At 41.3% G+C, this 21360-nt stretch overlaps 1 protein-coding gene and 1 long non-coding RNA gene across 3 annotated transcripts in view; one reads left to right on the top strand and one right to left on the bottom strand.

Moving 5' to 3' along the window:
- Positions 1 to 12102, top strand: part of LOC124253926 (disintegrin and metalloproteinase domain-containing protein 10-like) — a 63771-nt gene extending 51669 nt beyond the window's left edge. The window contains exons 13-20 of one of the 2 annotated variants that reach the window (XM_046687775.1): positions 102 to 186; positions 1052 to 1155; positions 1987 to 2145; positions 5465 to 5604; positions 6963 to 7148; positions 9338 to 9483; positions 10010 to 10048; positions 11944 to 12102. In XM_046687775.1, the coding sequence (XP_046543731.1) occupies positions 102 to 186; positions 1052 to 1155; positions 1987 to 2145; positions 5465 to 5604; positions 6963 to 7148; positions 9338 to 9483; positions 10010 to 10048; positions 11944 to 11965 (881 nt within the window). In that variant the 3' untranslated portion in view covers positions 11966 to 12102. Of the gene's footprint in view, positions 1 to 101; positions 187 to 1051; positions 1156 to 1986; positions 2146 to 5464; positions 5605 to 6962; positions 7149 to 9337; positions 9484 to 10009; positions 11220 to 11943 lie in introns of those variants that run through there. The other variant, XM_046687776.1, reaches the window with a different exon arrangement.
- Positions 11992 to 12717, bottom strand: LOC124253927. Its single transcript, XR_006892344.1, has 2 exons — positions 12279 to 12717; positions 11992 to 12102 (listed from the first exon to the last, which is right to left on the bottom strand). It is a non-coding gene; the product is annotated as an uncharacterized LOC124253927 (long non-coding RNA).
- Between the last annotated feature and the right edge of the window lie 8643 nt (positions 12718 to 21360).

The following is a 21360-nucleotide window of genomic DNA, read 5'->3' as shown; positions in this document are numbered from 1 at the left end:
TTGAGTAATTTAGGAAACCATTGAAACAAACTATAAATAGTTTAATCAATGCATGAAGTAGGCTGTCATCTTGTGCTGTTGTCTCCCTTGACTGAAGCCACTGGAACAAAGGCTGCCTGTCCGGATCCACAGAAGGAGGCAAACAACACCTTCTGCAACAGCTTCTCTCAAGTTTGTACCATTGGGGTGAGTCATTGAACTGTGTAGAGAGGGTAAAGGTCACAGAACTGCACTGGGGAGAGGGTAAGGGTGAAGGTGAGAATCTAAGAACTGGGGAGAGGGTAAGGGTGAAGGTGAGGGTCTCAGAACTGAGGAGAGGGTCAGGGTCAGGGCCACAGAACTGAGGAGAGGGTCAGGGTCACAGAACTGGGCGAGGGTAAGGGTCAGGGTCACAGAACTGAGGAGAGGGTAAGGGTCAGGGTCACAGAACTGGGCGAGGGTAAGGATCAGGGTCACAGAACTGGGCCGAGGGTAAGTGTCTGGGTGAGGGTAAGGGTCAGGGAAACAGAACTGGGCCGAGGGTCAGGGTGAGGGTGACGGAACTGGGTGAGGGTAAGGGTCATGGTGAGGGTCGTGGAACTGGGTTGAGGGTGTCCGAACTGACCAGAGGGTCAGGGTGAGGGTGACGGAACTGGGTTGAGGGTCCGGTGGGTTGAGGGTGTCGAACCGACCAGAAGGGTGAGGTGGGTCCGAACTGACCAGGAGGGGTCAGGAACTGGGTTGAGGGTGTCCGAACCGACCAGACCAGGGTGAGGGTGTCGAACTCAGGGTGAGGTGGTCAGAACTGGGTGACTGGGGTGTCGAACTGACCAGACTGGGTCAGAGGTGAGGGTCCGGAACTGGGTGAGGGTGTCCGAACTGACCAGAGGGTCAGGGTGAGGTGACGGAACTGGGTTGGTCCTAACTGACCAGAGGGTAAGGTTGAGGGGTTGAAGAAATAGTCAGGGTTGAAAATAGTCAGAATGTGTTTAATTAATTGCATTGCTTTTACTTTAATTTGAATTTGTGTGCTATGATTATCTGTTTATGAAGCTGTTTGTGTTGTGTCCAGGAGTGCATCGGCTCAGTGTGTCAGAAGATTGGCTGGGAGGAGTGTTTTCTCACTTCCTCTGCCGACGGAAATGGACCATCCAGAGAGGAGCTTTGTTTTGTGTCACTTCTCTAAGTACCAGAACTGGACCACTAGAGGAGCAACTTTTTCGATGTGGTAAGTGAAGTACGGAATATACACTACTGAGCAACTCTTTCGTAAGTACCGGAATATACACTACTGAGCAACTCTGTTGTAAGTACCGGACTATACACTACTGAGTAACTCTGTCGTAAGTACCGGACTATACACCACTGAGCAACTCTGTCGTAAGTACCGGACTATACACTACTGAGCAACTCTGTCGTAAGTACCGGACTATACACTACTGAGCAACTCTGTCGTAAGTACCGGACTATACACTACTGAGCAACTCTGTACATTTTCTGGCTGTCTGATTTACCTGGATGTTTACAACTGCTTCCATTAAAAAAACATTCAAGGTAACTACTAACATGCTGTTGAAAAGTGCAGCAAATCTGATGTCAGATTGCTGCGGGTTTTATATTTGCGTAGAAATTTAATGTAATGTTAGTCATGTATATTTTTTCATATCTTAACAACCCCAAATTCTTCAAAATCCTTTTGAATAAAAAAATATATAATCACAGTTGTAAAAACTGAATGTAACCCATGGTGAGAGAGTGAGCGAGTGAGTGAGTTAGGCCTTTCGTCACTGTTAGCAATATTCCAGCTATACCATGGCAAGGGACACCTAGATATGAGCTTCACATGTTGCACCCACAATGGTCAGTACCTTGCAGCAACACTGGTAGTGTTTGCCTCTACATGGAAAGCCGACAATATATGAAGCCCATTTATGGTGTGCCTTCCCGTGATATTGCTGGAATATTGCTAAAAGCTGCGTAAAACTAAACTCACTCTACATAAAACATGTGTTGCAGGGAAAACAAGTACATCTGCCTGTGTGAGCTCCTACAACTCAGCCGAGATTGACAAGCCAGAAAATCTTGCTTTTAAGACCCTATTGGATGATGTGAAAAAATTGAAAAATGGCACAAGTTCTACCATACCCGGCATTCAGCTTCCTGCAGGTAAGTCGCTCTTCATTCGTTCTAATATATCACACCTTCTTAGTCACTTTGGAAGCTAAATGGTCTAATTTGTTATACAAATGTGTGATTGTCGCTAAAACTCTGCCTGACATGATAACTCAATTTCAGCCTGCATTTCCCTAACGTCTTTTCTGTTGTTTCCCTAACGTCTTTTCTGTTGTTTCCCTAACGTCTTTTCTGTTGTTTCCCTAATATCTTTTCTGTTGTTTCCCTAACATCTTTTCTGTTGTTTCCCTAATATCTTTTCAGTAGTTTCCCTAATATCTTTTCTGTTGTTTCCCTAATATCTTTTCTGTTGTTTCCCTAACATCTTTTCTGTTGTTTCCCTAATATCTTTTCTGTTGTTTCCCTAATATCTTTTCTGTTGTTTCCCTAATATCTTTTCTGTTGTTTCCCTAATATCTTTTCTGTTGTTTCCCTAATATCTTTTCTGTTGTTTCCCTAACGTCTTTTCTGTTGTTTCTAATATCTTTCTGTTGTTTCCCTAGCGTCTTTTCTGTTGTTTCCCTAATATCTTTTCTGTTGTTTCCCTAACGTCTTTTCTGTTGTTTCCCTAACGTCTTTTCTGTTGTTTCCCTAACATCTTTTCTGTTGTTTCCCTAATATCTTTTCTGTTGTTTCCCTAATTCCCTAACGTCTTTTCTGTTGTTTCCCTAATATCTTTTCTGTTGTTTCCCTAATATCTTTTCTGTTGTTTCCCTAACGTCTTTTCTGTTGTTTCCCTAACATCTTTTCTGTTGTTTCCCTAATATCTTTTCTGTTGTTTCCCTAACATCTTTTCTGTTGTTTCCCTAACATCTTTCTGTTGTTTCCCTAATATCTTTTCTGTTGTTTCCCCTAATATCATCTTTTTCTGTTGTTTCCCTAATATCTTTTCTGTTGTTTCCCTAATATCTTTTCTGTTGTTTCCCTAACGTCTTTTCTGTTGTTTCCCTAACGTCTTTTCTGTTGTTTCCTCCCTAATATCTTTTCTGTTGTTTCCCTAATATCTTTTCTGTTGTTTCCCTAACGTCTTTTCTGTTGTTTCCCTAACATCTTTTCTGTTGTTTCCCTAATATCTTTTCTGTTGTTTCCCTAATATCTTTTCTGTTGTTTCCCTAATATCTTTTCTGTTGTTTCCCTAACGTCTTTTCTGTTGTTTCCTAACATCTTTTCTGTTGTTTCCTAACGCCTTTCTGTTGTTCCCCTAATATCTTTCTGTTGTTTCCTTAATTCCCTAACGTCTTTTTCTGTTGTTTCCCTAATATCTTTTCTGTTGTTTCCCTAACGTCTTTCTGTTGTTTCCTAACGCCTTTTGTTGTTTCCCCTAACATCTTTTCTGTTGTTTCCCCTAATATCTTTTCTGTTGTTTCCTAATATCTTTCTGTTGTTTCCTAGCGTCTTTTCTGTTTGTTTCCCAACGCCTTTTTCTGTTGTTTCCCTAACGTCTTTTCTGTTGTTTCCCTAATATCTTTTTCTGTTGTTTCCCTAATTCCCTAACGCTTTTCTGTTGTTTCCCTAACGTCTTTCTGTTGTTTCCCTAATATCTTCTGTTGTTTCCCTAATCTTTTTCTGTTGTTTCCCTAATATCTTTTCTGTTGTTTCCCTAATATCTTTTCTGTTGTTTCCCTAACGTCTTTTCTGTTGTTTCCCTAACGTCTTTTCTGTTGTTTCCCTAATATCTTTTCTGTTGTTTCCCTAATATCTTTTCTGTTGTTTCCCTAACATCTTTTCTGTTGTTTCCCTAATATCTTTTCTGTTGTTTCCCTAACGTCTTTTCTGTTGTTTCCCTAACGTCTTTTCTGTTGTTTCCCTAACATCTTTTCTGTTGTTTCCCTAATATCTTTTCTGTTGTTTCCCTAATATCTTTTCTGTTGTTTCCCTAATATCTTTTCTGCTGCCCCGTGACGTCATTGGAGTTGCCTTTCTTGTTTGTGACGTCATCATACATTCCGTTCTATGAATCACAGTTTGTAAATCAGCGACCCATGTTGTTTGTTTTTATACAGCTTCTAAATTTCTTCTGATTTGATAAGCTACAAATTGTTCCATTTTAACTATAATAATGGTGATTTTTCAGGGTATTATTTGCAGAAGCCGAGTGTCTGTTCAGCTGACCTCTTTTGTCAGCCTGTTAATGGCAGACCTCAGGCTTTTGCAAATGATACCGCCCTGAAAGAATGTTACCCTTATGTTCATTCATGTATGCATGTCCCCCTATACATATGTATGCAGGTCTGTTATTCCCTTTTAACACATGTATACTGGTCTGTTATTCCCTCTCCACAAATATTTGCAGGTCTGCTATTCCCTCTTCACACAAGTATACTGGCCTTTTATTCCCTCTTCACTTATGTATACTGGTCTGTTATTCCCTCTTTACTAATGTATGCTTGTCTGCTATTCCCTCTTCACACAAGTATACTGGCCTTTTATTCCCTCTTCACTAATGTGTGCTTGTCTGCTATTCCCTCTTCAAACAAGTATATTGGTCTGTTATTCCCTCTTCACTAATGTGTGCCTGTCTGCTATTCCCTCTTCACACAAATATACTGGCCTTGTATTCCCTCTTCACTTATGTATACTGGTCTGTTATTCCCTCTTTACTAATGTGTGCTTGTCTGCTATTCCCTCTTCACACAAGTATACTGGCCTTTTATTCCCTCTTCACTTATGTATACTGGTCTGTTATTCCCTCTTTACTAATGTATGCTTGTCTGCTATTCCCTCTTCACACAAGTATACTGGCCTTTTATTCCCTCTTCACTAATGTATGCTTGTCTGCTATTCCCTCTTTACTAATGTATGCTTGTCTGCTATTCCCTCTTCACACAAGTATACTGGCCTTTTATTCCCTCTTCACTAATGTATACTGGTCTGTTATTCCCTCTTTACTAATGTATTTGTCTGTTATTTATTCCTCTTCACACAAGTATACTGGCCTTTTATTCACTAATGTATACTGGTCTTCTTTACTAATGTATGCTTGTCTGTTATTCCCTCTTTACTAATGTATGCATGTATATTCCCTCTTCACTAATGTCTGGTCTGCTATTCCCTCTTTACTAATGTATGCTTGTCTGCTATTCCTTCTTCACTTATGTATACTGGTCTGTTATTCCCTCTGCACACAAGTATACTGGTCTGTTATTCCCTCTTCACTAATGTATGCGGGTCTGTTATTCCCTCTTTACTAATGTATGCTGGTCTGTTATTCCCTCTTCACACAAGTATACTGGTCTGTTATTCCTTCTTCCCAAATGTATTTTTTTCTGTTATTTCTTGTTCAAACATTGCTTATTGCTTGTCTATGTTTCAGGATCTCCATGCGATAACTTCCGCGGCTACTGCGACGTGTTCCACCGATGTCGCGGTGTTGATGCTGATGGTCCACTTGCTCGGTTGAAGAACCTCATCTTTAACCCTGAGACTCTACAGTCTATCAGAGATTGGATTGTGGTAAGTTTAAAATACATCAAACTATTCTTACGAAAATAAGTACTTACTGCATCCTCAGTTTTCCAGTGTAGTATATATTGTTGCTCACTGAAGCTTGAGCCAAACTTGATTGTGGATTTCATGGGTCCTTTATATTGTAATGTAAATTCATTATCTAGAGCGAAGCAAACTTATTCAACTGTAACATTTTGTGTCCACAATAACAATACTGTTTCTATGTTTAATATCTTGTAATAGTTCTTTAAGGCCAGGATTCAAACCTATGCATATTTACAACAAGGCACATGTTTATTCTAGTAGTAAATTCCAAGGTTATGCTTTGACATCGCCAGGCTCTCGCCAGGCACCAATAGGCATTACAGTCCTGTCACTCAAGAGCAGATAACATCTTCATTGCTGAGAAGTAGCCAATGGGGTACTAATTTGAAACCCAGTTCGCACTCTCTTTGATTTTAGATTATCAACTGGACCATTATTTGCTGGATCTACAAAAAATGAGAATTAAAGAATAGTTGTCCAGCATGGGCTGAGTTTGACAGTGTCATGGCCTGTCATTATAATGCCTGTATGTCTGTCTCTGTTCAGCCTCAGATCCGGGTTAGAATTGATCTTCAGTAACCCATGCTTGTCGTAAGAGGCGACTTACAGGATCGGATGGTCAGGCTCGCTGACTTGGTTGACACATGTCATCACATCCCAATTGTGTAGATCGATGCTCATGGTGTCAATCATTGGATTGTCTGGTCCAGACTGTTTACAGACCGCTGTCATATAGCTGGAATATTGCTGAGGGCGGCGTAAAATAAACTCACTCCCTGTTTATCCTCACATTGTGACCTTGCCACTGAATACTGCGAACACTGCAAATACAGAGACTTCAGGCTGTCATGTGAGACTTTGGTGTTCCACTTTCCAATCTCAGGAGTTGATCTACAACTCTGCACTTAGTATCGTTGACAAAATATTCCTCAAAGCTGGAGTGAGAGAGTTTGGTTTTGTGCCACTTTTGGCAATATTCCAGCAATATCATGGCGGGGAACACAAGAAATGGGCTTTACCCATCGTACCCATGTGAGGAATGGAACCTGGGTCATTGGCGTGACGAGCAAATGCTTTAACCACTAGACTACAATTACAAACCCCCACCCCACATACCCTCTCAAAACTGGATAATTTAATGTTTTCATTTTGGTCGATTCTGTGAAATTGGGATTTATTTTAATACAAATTTATGTTTTGTTTACTGTTTTTCTGATGGAGTTTAATATCCACCTCTTCCCAGGTCCAAATAAGTTATTGTTACTTGACGCTTATCTCGTTGCTATTTCCAAACATACACCCATGACCTTGACCTTCAGGTGAACTGGTGGGCAGTGATGTTAATGGGCATCGGTCTGGTGGTGGTCATGGGAGTGTTCATCAAGGTCTGTGCCGTCCACACACCCAGCAGCAACCCACGGAAACCTGCTGCCAGGAAGCTAACATTACCACGACGACATGGTAACCAGGGAAACAAACCACAGGCTCGCTCAGTACCTGTACATGTAAGTAGCATTGTTTAACATTGTACCACGTTGGTGACCAAAAATATTATTCTCTGGGTAAGTCCGAAATGTTACCCAGAGACAAACTCATCCTGAAGAAAAGGGATGCAAGTTTTTAAGCTAGCAGGTGCTTGGATTCAGACTCTGTTGGAAACCTGCAATCCTGTTTTAGTTGTGAGTTTCAGGATTAACTTTAACTAATTTAGGAATGGTTTTGAACCCCATGTTATGAATGTGATGAAGACCGAATGGTTTGTTGTAACAGTGTTATTCAAGAATGGACAGTGTTTAATATGATTTGGTTCAACTTCCTGTCATGTGGATTTCATGTCAGAACAGAGCTCCAGGATTCTGTTACTTGTCTCCCTGTGGAGTTAACAGGTTAGAAAAGGTTCCCAAGATCTATTGCTTTTCTTCCTTTGGAGAATTGGGGTTATAGAACTGGTCCCCAGGATTGGCTAGTATAGAACTGGTCCCCAGGGATTGTATTGCTAGTCTCCTTATGGAGATTCCAGATAGGACAGGTCCCCAGGAGTCTGTTGCTTGTCTGTCTGTGGAGTCAGGCAGGACAGGTAAATTGTTGCTTGTCTCCCTATGGAGATTCCAGGTAGGACAGGTTCCCAATAGGATTCTGTTGCTTGTCTGTCTGGAGATTCCAGGAGATTCCAGGTGTAGGACAGGTTCCCAATAGGATTCTGTTGCTTGTCTGTCTGTGGAGATTCCAGGTAGGACAGGTTCCCAATAGGATTCTGTTGCTTGTCTGTCTGTGGAGATTCCAGGTAGGACAGGTTCCCAATAGGATTCTGTTGCTTGTCTGTCTGTGGAGATTCCAGGTAGGACAGGTTCCCAAGGATTCTGGATTCTGTTGCTTGATTCTGTCTGTGGAGGTTCCAGGTAGGACAGGTTCCCAATAGGATTCTGTTGCTTGTCTGTCTGTGGAGATTCCAGGTAGGACAGGTTCCCAATAGGATTCTGTTGCTTGTCTGTCTGTGGAGATTCCAGGTAGGACAGGTTCCCAATAGGATTCTGTTGCTTGTCTGTCTGTGGAGATTCCAGGTAGGACAGGTTCCCAATAGGATTCTGTTGCTTGTCTGTGGAGATTCCAGGTAGGTCAGGTCTCTGTCCAGGAGGTTCTAACAGGATTCTGTTGCTTGTCAGGTTCCCAGGTAGGACAGGTTCTGATTCTGTTGCTTGTCTGTCTGTGGAGATTCCAGGTAGGACAGGTTCCCAATAGGATTCTGTTGCTTGTCTGTCTGTGGAGATTCCAGGTAGGACAGGTTCCCAATAGGATTCTGTTGCTTGTCTGTCTGTGGAGATTCCAGGTAGGACAGGTTCCCAATAGGATTCTGTTGCTTGTCTGTCTGTGGAGATTCCAGGTAGGACAGGTTCCCAATAGGATTCTGTTGCTTGTCTGTCTGTGGAGATTCCAGGTAGGACAGGTTCCCAATAGGATTCTGTTGATTCCTTGTCAATAGGATTCTGTTGCTTGTCTGTTGAGATTCCAGGTAGGACAGGTTCCCAACAGGATTCTGTTGCTTGTCTGTCTCTGTTGAGATTCCAGGTAGGACAGGTTCCCTGTGGAGATTCCAGGTAGGTCAGGTTCCCAAAAGGATTCTGTTGCTTGTCTGTCTGTGGAGATTCCAGGTAGGACATGTTCCCAATAGGATTCTCTTGCTTTTCTTCCTATCCAGAGTTAGAACAGGTCCCAGGGATTGTAATTGCTTGCAGGAACTGTATGGATGTGGTTATCTGATGCTATGACTTACTCTGATTGTGTTATGTTACTAATTTGTCATAAGCAGCCATCAAAGATTGGTTGGTTGGTTTCTTGTTTAACACCTCACTCAGCAATATTCCAGCTATATGGCGGTGGTCTGTAAATAAACGGGTCTGGACCAGACAATCCAGTGATCAAAAGTATGAGCATCAATCTATGCAATTGGATGTAATAACGTGTCAACCAAGTCAGCAAGCCTGACCACCCGAACCCATTAGTCACCTCTTACGACAAGCATTGGTTACTGCAGACCAATTCTAACCGGGATCTTCACAGGTCCAGCAATCAAAGAACATTTTCAGATTTTGTAGGGGTCTCCAAATTGGTCACTCTGTGATGTGCTTGATTAGTCAAGTCATGTATGTCCTGCTGACAACTAAAACTGTTCTGACTCTTATCTGTATCCCTGCAGGATCCTCCACCACCCTACAGCAGTGCAGCCCATGGCGGACCCCCAGCCCCTGGGCATGGCAAGAATCATCATCGTCATAACAACAATAAACAGGGTGCAAAAAATAGCCGACAAGCACAACGATACGAGATGCAGCCTCGTGCATAGTCAGTACTGAACATTCTACTTGGACAGAGTCAGGGCTCAGTGATCGCTGGGATCTGATTCTGTGCATACATCCAATCCAACACCCCTGCTAATAAGGGGAGATAACCATGCAATGAAACTCTCTACAGGAACAATCAGCTATGTGTCATAGGAATTCCACTGATTTATCAAATTGTTTCAAATTTTAGAATATATTTTTCTCAATGAATTGATATAGGCACAATGATACAGCAATTAAATATACAGTCTGGTGTAAGTGTTTGCTATCCAAATACGCCAAGGCAGCTAGGTGATGTAGAACTGTATCCCATCGTGTTGGGAACCTCATATAAACCACACACTGTCCCTGTGCCATGCTAGTGGACATACCAGCCACACCAGTGAATAACTCTCATATCACACCAACCATCTGCCACAGTGAGTTTCATTGCATCCCATATTTTGCTACAATGTTACCAGTATGTTTGTATTGTGCCGTGTGGCGGTCACTGGTTAACCCGTTCTCACCTGACGTTTCTGTTCCAGTTCGGGGGTTCCCTACTATGATCGAGACGAGTACTACAGGTGATGTTGTTACTTTAGCAACATGTACTTTGTTATCATAGCAACATGTACTCGCATACCTAGATATCTAACCATAGGAAATGCTTCAGTTTTTAATGCAAATTAATTTATTGCAATTTGAATCAATTTCCATTGATTTTTTATCCTGCTGTATTTTGTTGATGTTCTGTTTTGATAAGACTTGTTTCTGTAAGAGATAATTCCAGTTAAATGATCTGATGAACCAGTGTGAGTTTAGAAAGTAGTATTAAAATTTATTTTCATTAAAAGTTTAAATGTTTAGCCTGTGATGAAACTGGACCTACTGCTAGTGTGAAGCTCCAGGGGTCGGATGATGCCTTGTGCTGATTGGTTGCATGTCCTGTCAATCAAACATTCATGTGACATACACAGTGGGTATCAGGCATGCTTTCACCTATATTTTATACCAATCTTTTCAATGAAGGACAGATAAGGAGAAATATTACCAAAGTTTAATTATCAATTTCAAATATATGTGTATATTTTTCATTGAAGTATTGTAATAATCTCTGTGGTGTTTATTATGTATACATATATATGCATAGAATGAGATAATTAATTTATTAGCTTCATGTGTGATAGAACTAGTGATTCATGAAGCACTACTGTTTTGTAGAAGTTTTTAGAAACAATTCTTTTATTCAATAAAGACTGCCACAGTGATCTTAATACCTTGATCCTGTGGGGATTATTACAAAGTACATAAATGCTATCACAAATTCTATTGGCTGACACTGGTTGCAGTGCTGTGATTGACAGATGGTTCACCATTCCCATTGGTTACTAACACAGCCAATCATCGCTTTGCATGGTTCCTGTAGAATGCTGCTGTAATGTTTCAGCAAAAATAATTGAGAAACTTTTATTTCATTTTTGCTGTTGGTTATCTTTCTTTATAGCCAGTTGCTCCTGATTTAAATACATCAGCACCCTAGTTTTGTAGATGGATTCTTCATATATACGCAGACCGAGTCACTACCATGTACCTTGTTATGTACCTTCTATGTTCATTTGCCTTCTATTAACAGTTGATCCTCAGATTCCATAATTGCTTGTTATCACACAACATTAAACACGGGATATACAGTAATTACTACATGGGCGGGGCGTGTTATTGTCTCTTATTTTCACTAACATTACAGTAGTTGGCTTTGTATTGAAAGAAAGACTTAGAGAGCTGTTTTCTCATCATCTGTATCCAATATATTCCTGGAAAAGGTTAAGCACCAGGCTGATATTTTTTGTATATACTGATAGTAGATGTACATATGACAGTGATCTCGTAGGTAGCCTAGGGGTTAAAGTGTCGCTCGTGTGACCCAGGTTCCGATCCCTTCATGGGTAAAATGTATTTCTGGTGTCCCCTGCCTTGATACTTCTTGAATATTGCTCAAAGTAACCTAAAACCAAACTCACTTATTTTGAAAACTGGCGCTGAAAAAAACAAAACAATACCATCTGAAAATTGTCTACAAGATGAGTTTGAGTTGTATGATGCGAAAAAGAAATGGGAAGAAAATGAAAGGACGTGAAACAGCAACCCTGTCAGATAATTCGTGTCATTTTCACATCAGTGTGTTGTTCCTTCGCAGTGGAAAAGAGACAGGGTAAGCTTCATTCTGCGACTTTATCCACTAGTCCCAAACCCTCTTGGAAACATTCTTCTGGTATTAGATTGTCTGGTACCGGTCCATGCACTAAGACCAATATCTGCTGTTATTTTGCCAAGATACACGTTTATTGGCTAGTAGATTGAAATGTTTTCTCCACAGATTGATAAGTTGTGCTTAATCTTTCTCCAGGTGTATAAAAAAATGGAAGCATAGTAGATGATTCTTCCATTATATTTCATAAACAATCACATTTTTTTCCAGGTCTCCATTTTCTGAGTGTTGATTTCATCTAAGGATTATTGTTTGACGTTTTCACAGAACATTTGATGCAACTTGGATGGTGTTGAGTGATAAGATGTGTTTGTATTTCTATGGTATCCATGGTATAACAGGCAATAGCACATGATTGGATTATATGACCTAATTGGGGCGTTGGGGTAGCCTAATGGTTAAAGCGTTGGCTCGTCACGCCGAAGACCCGGGTTCGAATCCCCACATGGGCACAATGTGTGAAGCCCATTTCTGGTGTCCCCCGCCGTGATGTTGCTGGAATATTGCTAAAAGAGGCGTAAAACCAAACTCAGTCAGTATATGACCTAATTAGTGTATAAGACGTAATGATAAAAATATAGGTTAATGATTGGTTTATTAAGATTTTTGACAAGGGTTAGTACTGTGTTATAAGAAAGTCATACTCATTTTGGGAAATAAGTGTGTAGAGAAAAAAGCCATCATTCTAGTAGTTCACTATGAAATTTTATTCATTTGGATTTAATTTGGATAAATACAAATGGCTGTTGTCTCGAGAGGAGGATATATCCCAAGTTTATTGTAGTGTGAGATACATTTCGTACCACATAGCCACGATGACACAAGCCTATCACTACCCTCTTGGGTACAGAGTGTTTTATACTCTCCTTCTGTGTTAACCCATTCGTGTACATACATCCACTACCACTAGTGGGGTGGCGCAAGATGGTGATAGCTACGTATCCCATCCTTTTATACCTATTATATCACACCCCATGTGACGCCCCTACCATCTCACTGTATCTTATCTCATGTGTATATAATATGATCTTGATTTGAATGTTTTGAAGACATGTAATTTATTTCCTTATTCTTGGATTCTTCCTTGTGTGTTTGTCCCTGGATATAGCTGGACACAGCTCACACACGTGTGATCTGGAACCCACAGCTGCATGTATGCTTCAGTTTTTAGCATTGGCCTTTTGACCTGCATCAGAATCCGGGAGAGGAGGTCAAGGAAGGCAAAGGTCATTGCAATGTAACTCCAACATCTGTCAAACTATGTTTATGAGAAGGTATATATCACATGAATGCAATATTAACACATATATAACGGATAAAGTTACAAACATGCTCCTGCATAAAGTTTATGTATGGATTGGCTCATTTGTAAGCCTTTTCCAGTCCTATGAATTCTTGACCTTTTAGCTTTTCAAGGGCTCAATTCTATTGGCTGCTGGCGTCTGTTATCTGTAAGGAAAGGTTGTGGGCCCAGTTTTCTTATTCACTCTTCCACACATACCATATGTCCATTTATAGGAACATTTGGTTCCTTGTTCTCCAGCAGTCCAGGGGCGGTGGGGTAGCCTAGTGGTTAAAGCGTTGGCTCGTCACGCCGAAGACCCGGGTTCGAATCCCCACATGGGTACAATGTGTGAAGCCCATTTCTGGTGTCCCCGGCCGTGATGTTGCTGGAATATTGCTAAAAGCGGCGTAAAACCAAACTCAGTCAGTCAGTCAGTCCAGCAGTCCACCTTTCTAAACAAACCCGTAGGTATGGTCAGCTTGGTTTGTTTCAAGGGTTGGTGTATGGGTGGCCCTGATGTTTTAGCTAAGGAAACTTGGCCCACAACAGTCTTCTAGGCCTGGTTTTGGATATGGGCAATGTTGTGTATCTTAACTATATGATTGTAAGGCCACAATGCTTCTACTGTGACCACGACACTGTTCCCAGGCTCATACATTTATTACCTATGCTAGTGATGTAACAATACAATTCAGTGTGTGTCAGTGGTGGCTAAAGGCACAACTAAAGCAAAGTTATGAAACTGAACTCACTTAAACTACCATTTTAACAGTTCACTTCTTACGATTTGACATCATCCTCCCTAATGCAGGGTATTGTGTCTCTGTGCTATGAGGATAAGTACCCTGGACCCGCTTTGTTAAAGAAGCGACATTTCTGTGTTCCACTATGTTCCACTACTACACAGTATTGTGTTGAATTGTTACACCTCTAACCATTATCATGTTGACACCCATGTAAACCTCTAAGTTGAAAAGTGTACAACTCTGAAGGGAGACAACTCTGCACAGCGGTCTTCCATCTTGTCTCCAGTATTAAAGTTTCTGTCTCACTTTTTCCTTCTGCTCAGCAGTTACCTCCCTTATGTAAAATGCTTCTGCCCTCCATTACACAATGGCATGGTAAGAAATTTGTCATCAGAGGAAAAACATGGTTAGATGTTCATTTCCTTATGCTGAGAAAGAGCACAAGTAAGAAGCATTATGTCCATGCTTGGGGAAATCACCAACAAGTAGCATTTCATAATGGGAACGCTGACAATGTTTCATTTTGCCTTCATTGTTAAAATGACCTTGACGTAAGGGAGGTAACTTGTGTCATGTCTTCACCACCAAAGAAGTGTTTTGCTTTCATTTTCATATTACCTTTTTACTTTTATTACCCAGCAGCTCACTCCTCAAACTAGTCTTGTTGCTGTGACTGTGGTCCATGTTATAATTTCTGGTTAAAGGGGTCTTTGCTTGGCAATGGGACAACCCCAGCAAGTTTGACTCAGCTGGTTCAAACACTAACCTGTCTCTAAAGTAATTTGTTTAGCACATTTGGTATAACTGCTGATCATTACAAACGATTGACAGGGTGTCTGCTTCACACAGCACTTCAAAGAATAATCAGAACCAATTTGTTTTGAATGAAAAGAGGCCCATCTGAGAGTATTCCACAGTGAGTCCCTTAACCGGGCAAAAGAGCTTGAAGGCTAGTCCCTTCTAGCATGGGATCCCAGTCGAGGCACAAAGACAGTGTTTCAGAGGAGAGTCCTGCTCACCTTTAGTTTTCCTTTTTACAGAGACAGCATATCCTATATTGTCACTGCTTGTTTGTTTTATCCAGGCTGATGAGCAGGCTGTAGTATTTCCCTTTTCGTATGATGCTAAATGACCACCAATTGCTTGCTTTCACATCACAGAAGAGCTTTGATACTTCGTTGATCGAATAAAGTATAAAACCTGCCAGCCAAAGTGTTGAAATTTTGGTTTGGTGTAGGGGAGATAACTCTGTTTATTTTGAGATTGAGCTGTGAGAGGTGTTGTATATTTTCGGATCAGATGAGATTCATGTCTAGTGTATCATTGTCATTCTTTATGAAGAAGAATAAATGTTTTTTATACAACCAGTTCGTCGGCTTGTGTATGTAAAGTGACGTGTCATCCCTTGGATAACCTGGATTAGAATGGGCTTGTGTTTAGAGGCATGTGACTTGGTTGATTGCATGGCATCAGTCATTCCCCGACGGGGCGGTGGGGTGGCCAAGTGGCTAAAGCGTTGGCTCGTCACGCCGAAGAGCCGAGTTCGATTCCCCACATGAGTACAATGTGTGAAGCCCATTTCTGGTGTCCCCCGCCGTGATGTTGCTGGAATATTGCTAAAAGCAGCGTAAAACCAAACTCAGTCAGTCATTCCCCGACTGCGAGGGACGTTCCTCCCACCAGCGAGCCTGACTGGGTTGTCTAGTCAAGACTCGATTATTTATAGATCGCCGCCATATTGCTGTGGCGATAACCAACAGACAAACAAACAAATATGAACGCTACATGGACATTGTGCCCACTCAGCGTTGTTCATGATCAACACACGCTCACCTGAACACACATGTTCATACTCTTGTGAAACCAAGTCGGGGGACTGGGAGTATTAACGTCATTATTCATCCATGTATACTCAGCAAACCAAGTCACGTGACAGGGAATATCAGTCAATTCCGTGTGATATGAATATTTATTGTCAGCATGGTTAATGAGAGAGTGAACAGGCTTGTTATATCCTACAAGCAAATATACAATAATTTGGTAAGTTAATCAAACAGTGGATGTATTGATACTTATTGTTGATTGTTGTGTATTGCATGCACCACATAGAGAAGAAAAACGTAAATCAACATGTTTTCGAGTTTCCTTCTATTTCTTTTTGTTTGTCCACACGTGGACATTTCAATAGAAACGTACACTGAAGATATACATTGATACATACTATCTTCATACAAGTTACAGGGGCTGTGGGGTAGCCCAGTGGTTAAAGCGTTGGCTTGTCACGCCGAAGACCCGGGTTCGAATCCCCACATGGTACAATGTGTGAAGCCCATTTCTGGTGTCCCCCGCCGTGATGTTGCTGGAATATTGCTAAAAGCGGCGTAAAACCAAACTCAGTCAGTCAGTCAGTCAGTCAGTAATACAAGTTACAAGAGTACCGTCCATTCTGTCTGCCAGGCTGTCTGAACTTTCCCAAGGACACATCCTAACGCCGCAATGAAAGCAAGATTAGGCCTAAATGTTGGACAGGGCGGTGGGATAACCTAGTGATTAAAGCGTTCGCTCGTCACGCCGAAGACCCGGGTTCGATTCCCCACATGGGTACAATATGTGAAGCCCATTTCTTGTGTCTCTCGCCGTGATATTGCTGGATTATTGCTAAAAGCGGCGTAAAACCATTCTCGCTCACTCACTCACCCCAAATGTTGGACAACCCGTATGCACTCGTAACTAAACAACTGCGCCCCTTTTCACAAAGCCATCCTTGCGCTAAGGTGCTCGTAACTCCCATACTAACATAGACTTACGACAGTCGTAGCGCTCAGGTGGTCGTAACTCCCATCCTTTAACATAGACTTACGACAGTCGTAGCGCTACGATCGCTTTGTGAAACGGGCCCCTGGACAATTCGTCACTGAAAACAGTCTTAGTATCCCGACCTGAGCATAATCTCGAGTCATTATTAAATGTCCCGAAACGGCTGACGTTTTTCAACGCCAAGCAAATTCTTGTCAAGAAGTTATCACCGCATCACACGCTTTGCTGGTGGTATCAAGGCCGTGGAAATGGCCAAGGTCTGGCGTATTATCTGGTGTACAATACAAAAACCGCCTTGTTCTCCATTCTGTGGTTTGGTGCTTCCAGAAAGTGTCCAGTATATTTTTGTTTATTTTAAAACATTTACTAAAAGAATCCATGGCCTCGTCCTTAGCCCAGGTGACCTGGTGGTTCCACATAGGGAGGAACCCGTGACGACGGCTGCATCAATCATGGCATTGCCATAGCTCGTTTTACTCTGTAAACCCCCTTATGTCCTCTCCACCCAAACAACAAAATGGAATAGGAATAGGCCTATATAATCTTCGATGGTTTGAGGCCAGATCTTTCAACATCTTGTCCATTGTCATCAAGTCTTAGTCCTGTATAATAATGCGCCTGCGTTAAAACATAGAGTTAAGAAATACACTTCGCCCTACCACCATGTATAGTGTAATAAAACACACTTTTGCCCTGAACTATTATAGTTAAAGCACGAGGACGCTTTCGTCCGAGTGCTTTAACGTTATAATAGTTCAGGGCGAAAGTGTGTTTTATTACACTATACATGGTGGTAGGGCGAAGTGTATTTCTTTTCTAAGATGCCAAATTTAATACTTTATAAAGATAATTACGATTAATTTAAGGCAGAAAACAAAACGACGGTGTCGGTGACCTAAATTAAGAATCCTCGCACAGGGCTAACTGGCGCGCTGTTCTATTGATGTGTCTGCCCCCTACGTTAAGACGAACGTTACCAGAAAAAAACCAAATGATAACAGTTTGATGACGGTTTAGTTCGGATTAAATATCTTCTCTGAATTATTTTAATTACATCTGTCATTAAAGTAAACCATATGGGGCAATATGAACGTTGCATTTCTACTACCAGCGTAAGGTTAGATCAGTACATCCAGAGGAAGTTGAGTAGTCAAGAGACATTCCACAATTGCATTGTGGGAATGTAAACATTACGAACGTTACCGTGTCGCTGAAAACTTGTGAGTCGAAATGACACATTTTAACCGTCGTAAAACATAAACGTAATGTTTCCACCAGTGATGTTAGCTGCGTGAAGCAACAGCAAACCAAGAAACTGGATGCAGCGGTGTAGTTTACTGTAGGAGGCCGTACGAGGCGATGACAACTGACATGCATCGTGACGGCGCTTACATTGTGACGTAATGTAAAATGGTTCGATTACGAGGGGGCAGACTAGAATGGCGCAGTGACGGGATAACGTCATTCAATTGTTACGTCATCAAAAAACTATACCATTATTGTCTGATAATGTTTGTTTTTTTCGATTGTTCTCACCGCTAGACATCTTAGAATCTCTGTTATTGCAACGAAACAGCATTACTTTGAGCATTACAATTTACGGCATGGGTCCTAACTTCCTAAATTGTCTGAGCACACGTTTCAGAAACCAGATGGACCGACTTCCCTTTCCTGTTGTTCAGGTTGGTGATGCTCTACATCACCCGTATGACTGATCAAAGGTCCTTGACATCTTCCAAATGTTGATGAAGAGACATTTCTCCTCTTCCCAATTCAAATCTTGGGGTTGGTGGGGTAGCCTAGTGGTTAAAGCGTTCGCTTGTCACGTCAAAGATCCGGGTTCGATTCCCAATATGGGTACAATGCGTGAAGCCTATTTCTGGTGTCCCCTGCCGTGATATTGCTGGAATATTGTTAAAAGCGACGTAAAAGTAAACTCACTCACTCACTCCAAATCTTGCACAATGGACATCTCAACTCCAACCTCTACTGTATTGTATACTAAAAGGCTTCTTCTCCCTGCCCAAGCTGTTTTTCTACTTCGTCTAGATGGTTAAGTACAAAGCTGGTGATGAAGCAGTGTCATGGTGTCTTCTAGCGAAAGAAGTAATTGTTTCTGGTATAGAATGACCAGAAATTATTGATAATTTTAGGAATATGTTTAATTGGATTTCTATATATATAAACAACCTTGACCAGCTATCAAGTGCTTGGTTTCATTCAAGAGAGACAACTCCGTTAATCCTTTTTCATTAGTTTGTGAAGAGTTATCCCCCTTTGTTTACTTGCTAGCAGACGACATTTTCAGTGATCCTCAGTATGGATGATTTAGAGAAGAGGAAGTTGATTTTAGAGTATTATAACAAGGACATCAGATAGGCTAAAGTGATTTCAAGTAGAACAGGCATCCTTTTGTCCACTGTTTATCGTGTTCTGAAAAATATTGCAAATGGATATGGCACTGAGCACCAGGGAGGCGCAGGTAGGCCCAGAAAATTGACTGTCGGTGACAGGAGGTCGCTTGGTATTCTTGTTTCTAAAAACAAACGAAGGAGTTTAGAAAACTTAAGGCTGGATATGACTGATAGAGGAACTGTGGCTGTCTGTAAGGAGACAATTAGAACTGAGCTGCATGCAATGGGTTGGCAGAAAAGTCGAGGAATTCCATCACCAATCATGAAACCTGAACAAAAGGAGCGAAGGTTGAACTGGTGCTTACAGCATATAAATTTTAACTGGGACAATGTGATTTTCTCTGATGAAAGTTCTGTGTTGCTATTTCCTAATACACTGAAATTCTGGACCAAACAAACTGAAAAACCTTTGTAACAGCGCCCAAAGTACAGTCTGAAATTTAACGTGCTGGGTGGCATATCTGTGTTAGGGTCAACGCCCCTCTGTGTAATTGAAGGGAATATGAACAGTGAGCGGTACACAGATATTCTCGAGGGATATTTACTTCCACCTGCTCACGTGTTCTATGGAAATTTGTGGATTTTCCAGCAGGACAACGACCTAAAACATCGTTCAAAGCATTCACTGGCCTGGTTTCGGACCCAAATATGACATTAGATTGGCCAAGCTATAGCCTTGACCTAAATCCAATAGAAAATGTTTGGGGACTTATGAAGGAAAGTGTCAATAAGAAAAATCTGACAAATATTGCTGAAATGAAAGAAGAGGTGGTCCGATATTGGGACAGCATAGACCACGACTTTCTAACTTTTTTGATTAGTAGTATGCCCCGCCGCATTGAAGCCTGCATTGCTGCCCATAGTGACTTGACAAAATACTAACTGTTCACCTGTCCTGAATCTGGAGTTATGTTCTGCTAATATTCACATTTAAAACGTGAGTATTGAGTGAAAAAAATTAAAAAATATTTAAATTATCTATAGTTTCTGGTTGTACTGTATATATATAATATGTCAATACTCACGGAATATATTGTTAAAGGTCACATGCAACGTAAAACACAACTTTGCAGATTCTGATACCTTTCGGTATGGACTTACCGAAACAAAGCGTCAAAAATGCAAATTCAACTTATAAATAAAGAAACGAAACGCGCGAAATCGGAGTTCAAACGTTTCCCTAATTTTCCCCAGACTTTTTCTGGGGAATACGGGTTTCAACAGCTGGGCTGCGCTCATAGCATGTGCGCAGTGAAATAGGTTCGCGCAACTTGGAAGCGGGCTGTCTGGTGAATACTCGGTGAAGGCTTTGGTGTGAGCTATTTTCATAATGTTTTGTTGATATCTCACAGGCGCGAGCTTTTTATATGTTATGACAGTAAATAAACTGTTTATATAATTTCATTTGTCTATTTAACCACACGTTCTTCTTACCGAGTCACTTTCTCAGTTCGATACTTAAAAGCAATGTCATTATTTAGCGTTGACAGAATTTCTAACTGTGATATAGATATGTCGTTGTCACAGACAAAACTCAATGTCTTGTTTTATTGACACCTGTGTGTCTGCCTGCCTGTCTGCTAATGACAATATTCAATACACAACTGTGATCACTGACCACATGCAATTTGAACTTAACACCAATCAGGCTATACACCATGAACAAAACACATTGATTTATGGCCCGAGTTCGGTCTCTGTCACATTATGTAATTACACAGACAGGCAGGTGTGATACTTGAACACATGACATGTTATGATGTCTGTTGATTGCAAAATGTTATACACAAAAAATGAGCATGTATTTACAAAACCCAACATGAGCCGTGAAGGCGGCATCTGCTAATGAACCAGCCGTTACACTTGAGTGCACACCCACCCGCTCTGACTGGGTTCGGTATCCCGGCTGCTTCGTTTCGGGGGAGGTAAACCCAAGTACAAAATATTGCACTTTTGATTTGCGATAATACGCTTATAATTTTGTTTATTTGTTTTTTCATAATCAGCAATGCATATAATATGTCATGAAGAAGTGATAATTGTGTTTTAATTATGTTTGATTTTTTGGTTGCATGTAACCTTTAAGCCTAGTGGTTCGCTCGTCACGGCGAAAACGCAGGTTCGATTCCCCACATGGGTACATTGTGTGAGGCCATTTCTTGTATCCCGTGCCGGATTATTGCTGGATTATTGCCTCGCTGGATTGATAAAGAAATATTCACATCATTGATAAGTTGTGCACCTTATCAACATGAGAAGTGTGTGTCACATCACTGTCTGCTGATGCCGATCACGTCGTCAGTCTGCGTGACGTGCATGAGCGGGATCTCACCTGCATGTGTAGATGATGTCCAGGTGATACAGA

This window comes from Haliotis rubra, unplaced genomic scaffold (genome assembly GCF_003918875.1).
Source record: "Haliotis rubra isolate DU_JTF1 unplaced genomic scaffold, ASM391887v1 Scf559, whole genome shotgun sequence".
Taxonomy (NCBI): Eukaryota; Metazoa; Mollusca; class Gastropoda; order Lepetellida; family Haliotidae; genus Haliotis; species Haliotis rubra.
Note: the sequence above shows the minus strand (reverse complement) of the source record. Positions and strands in the feature narration are given on the sequence as shown.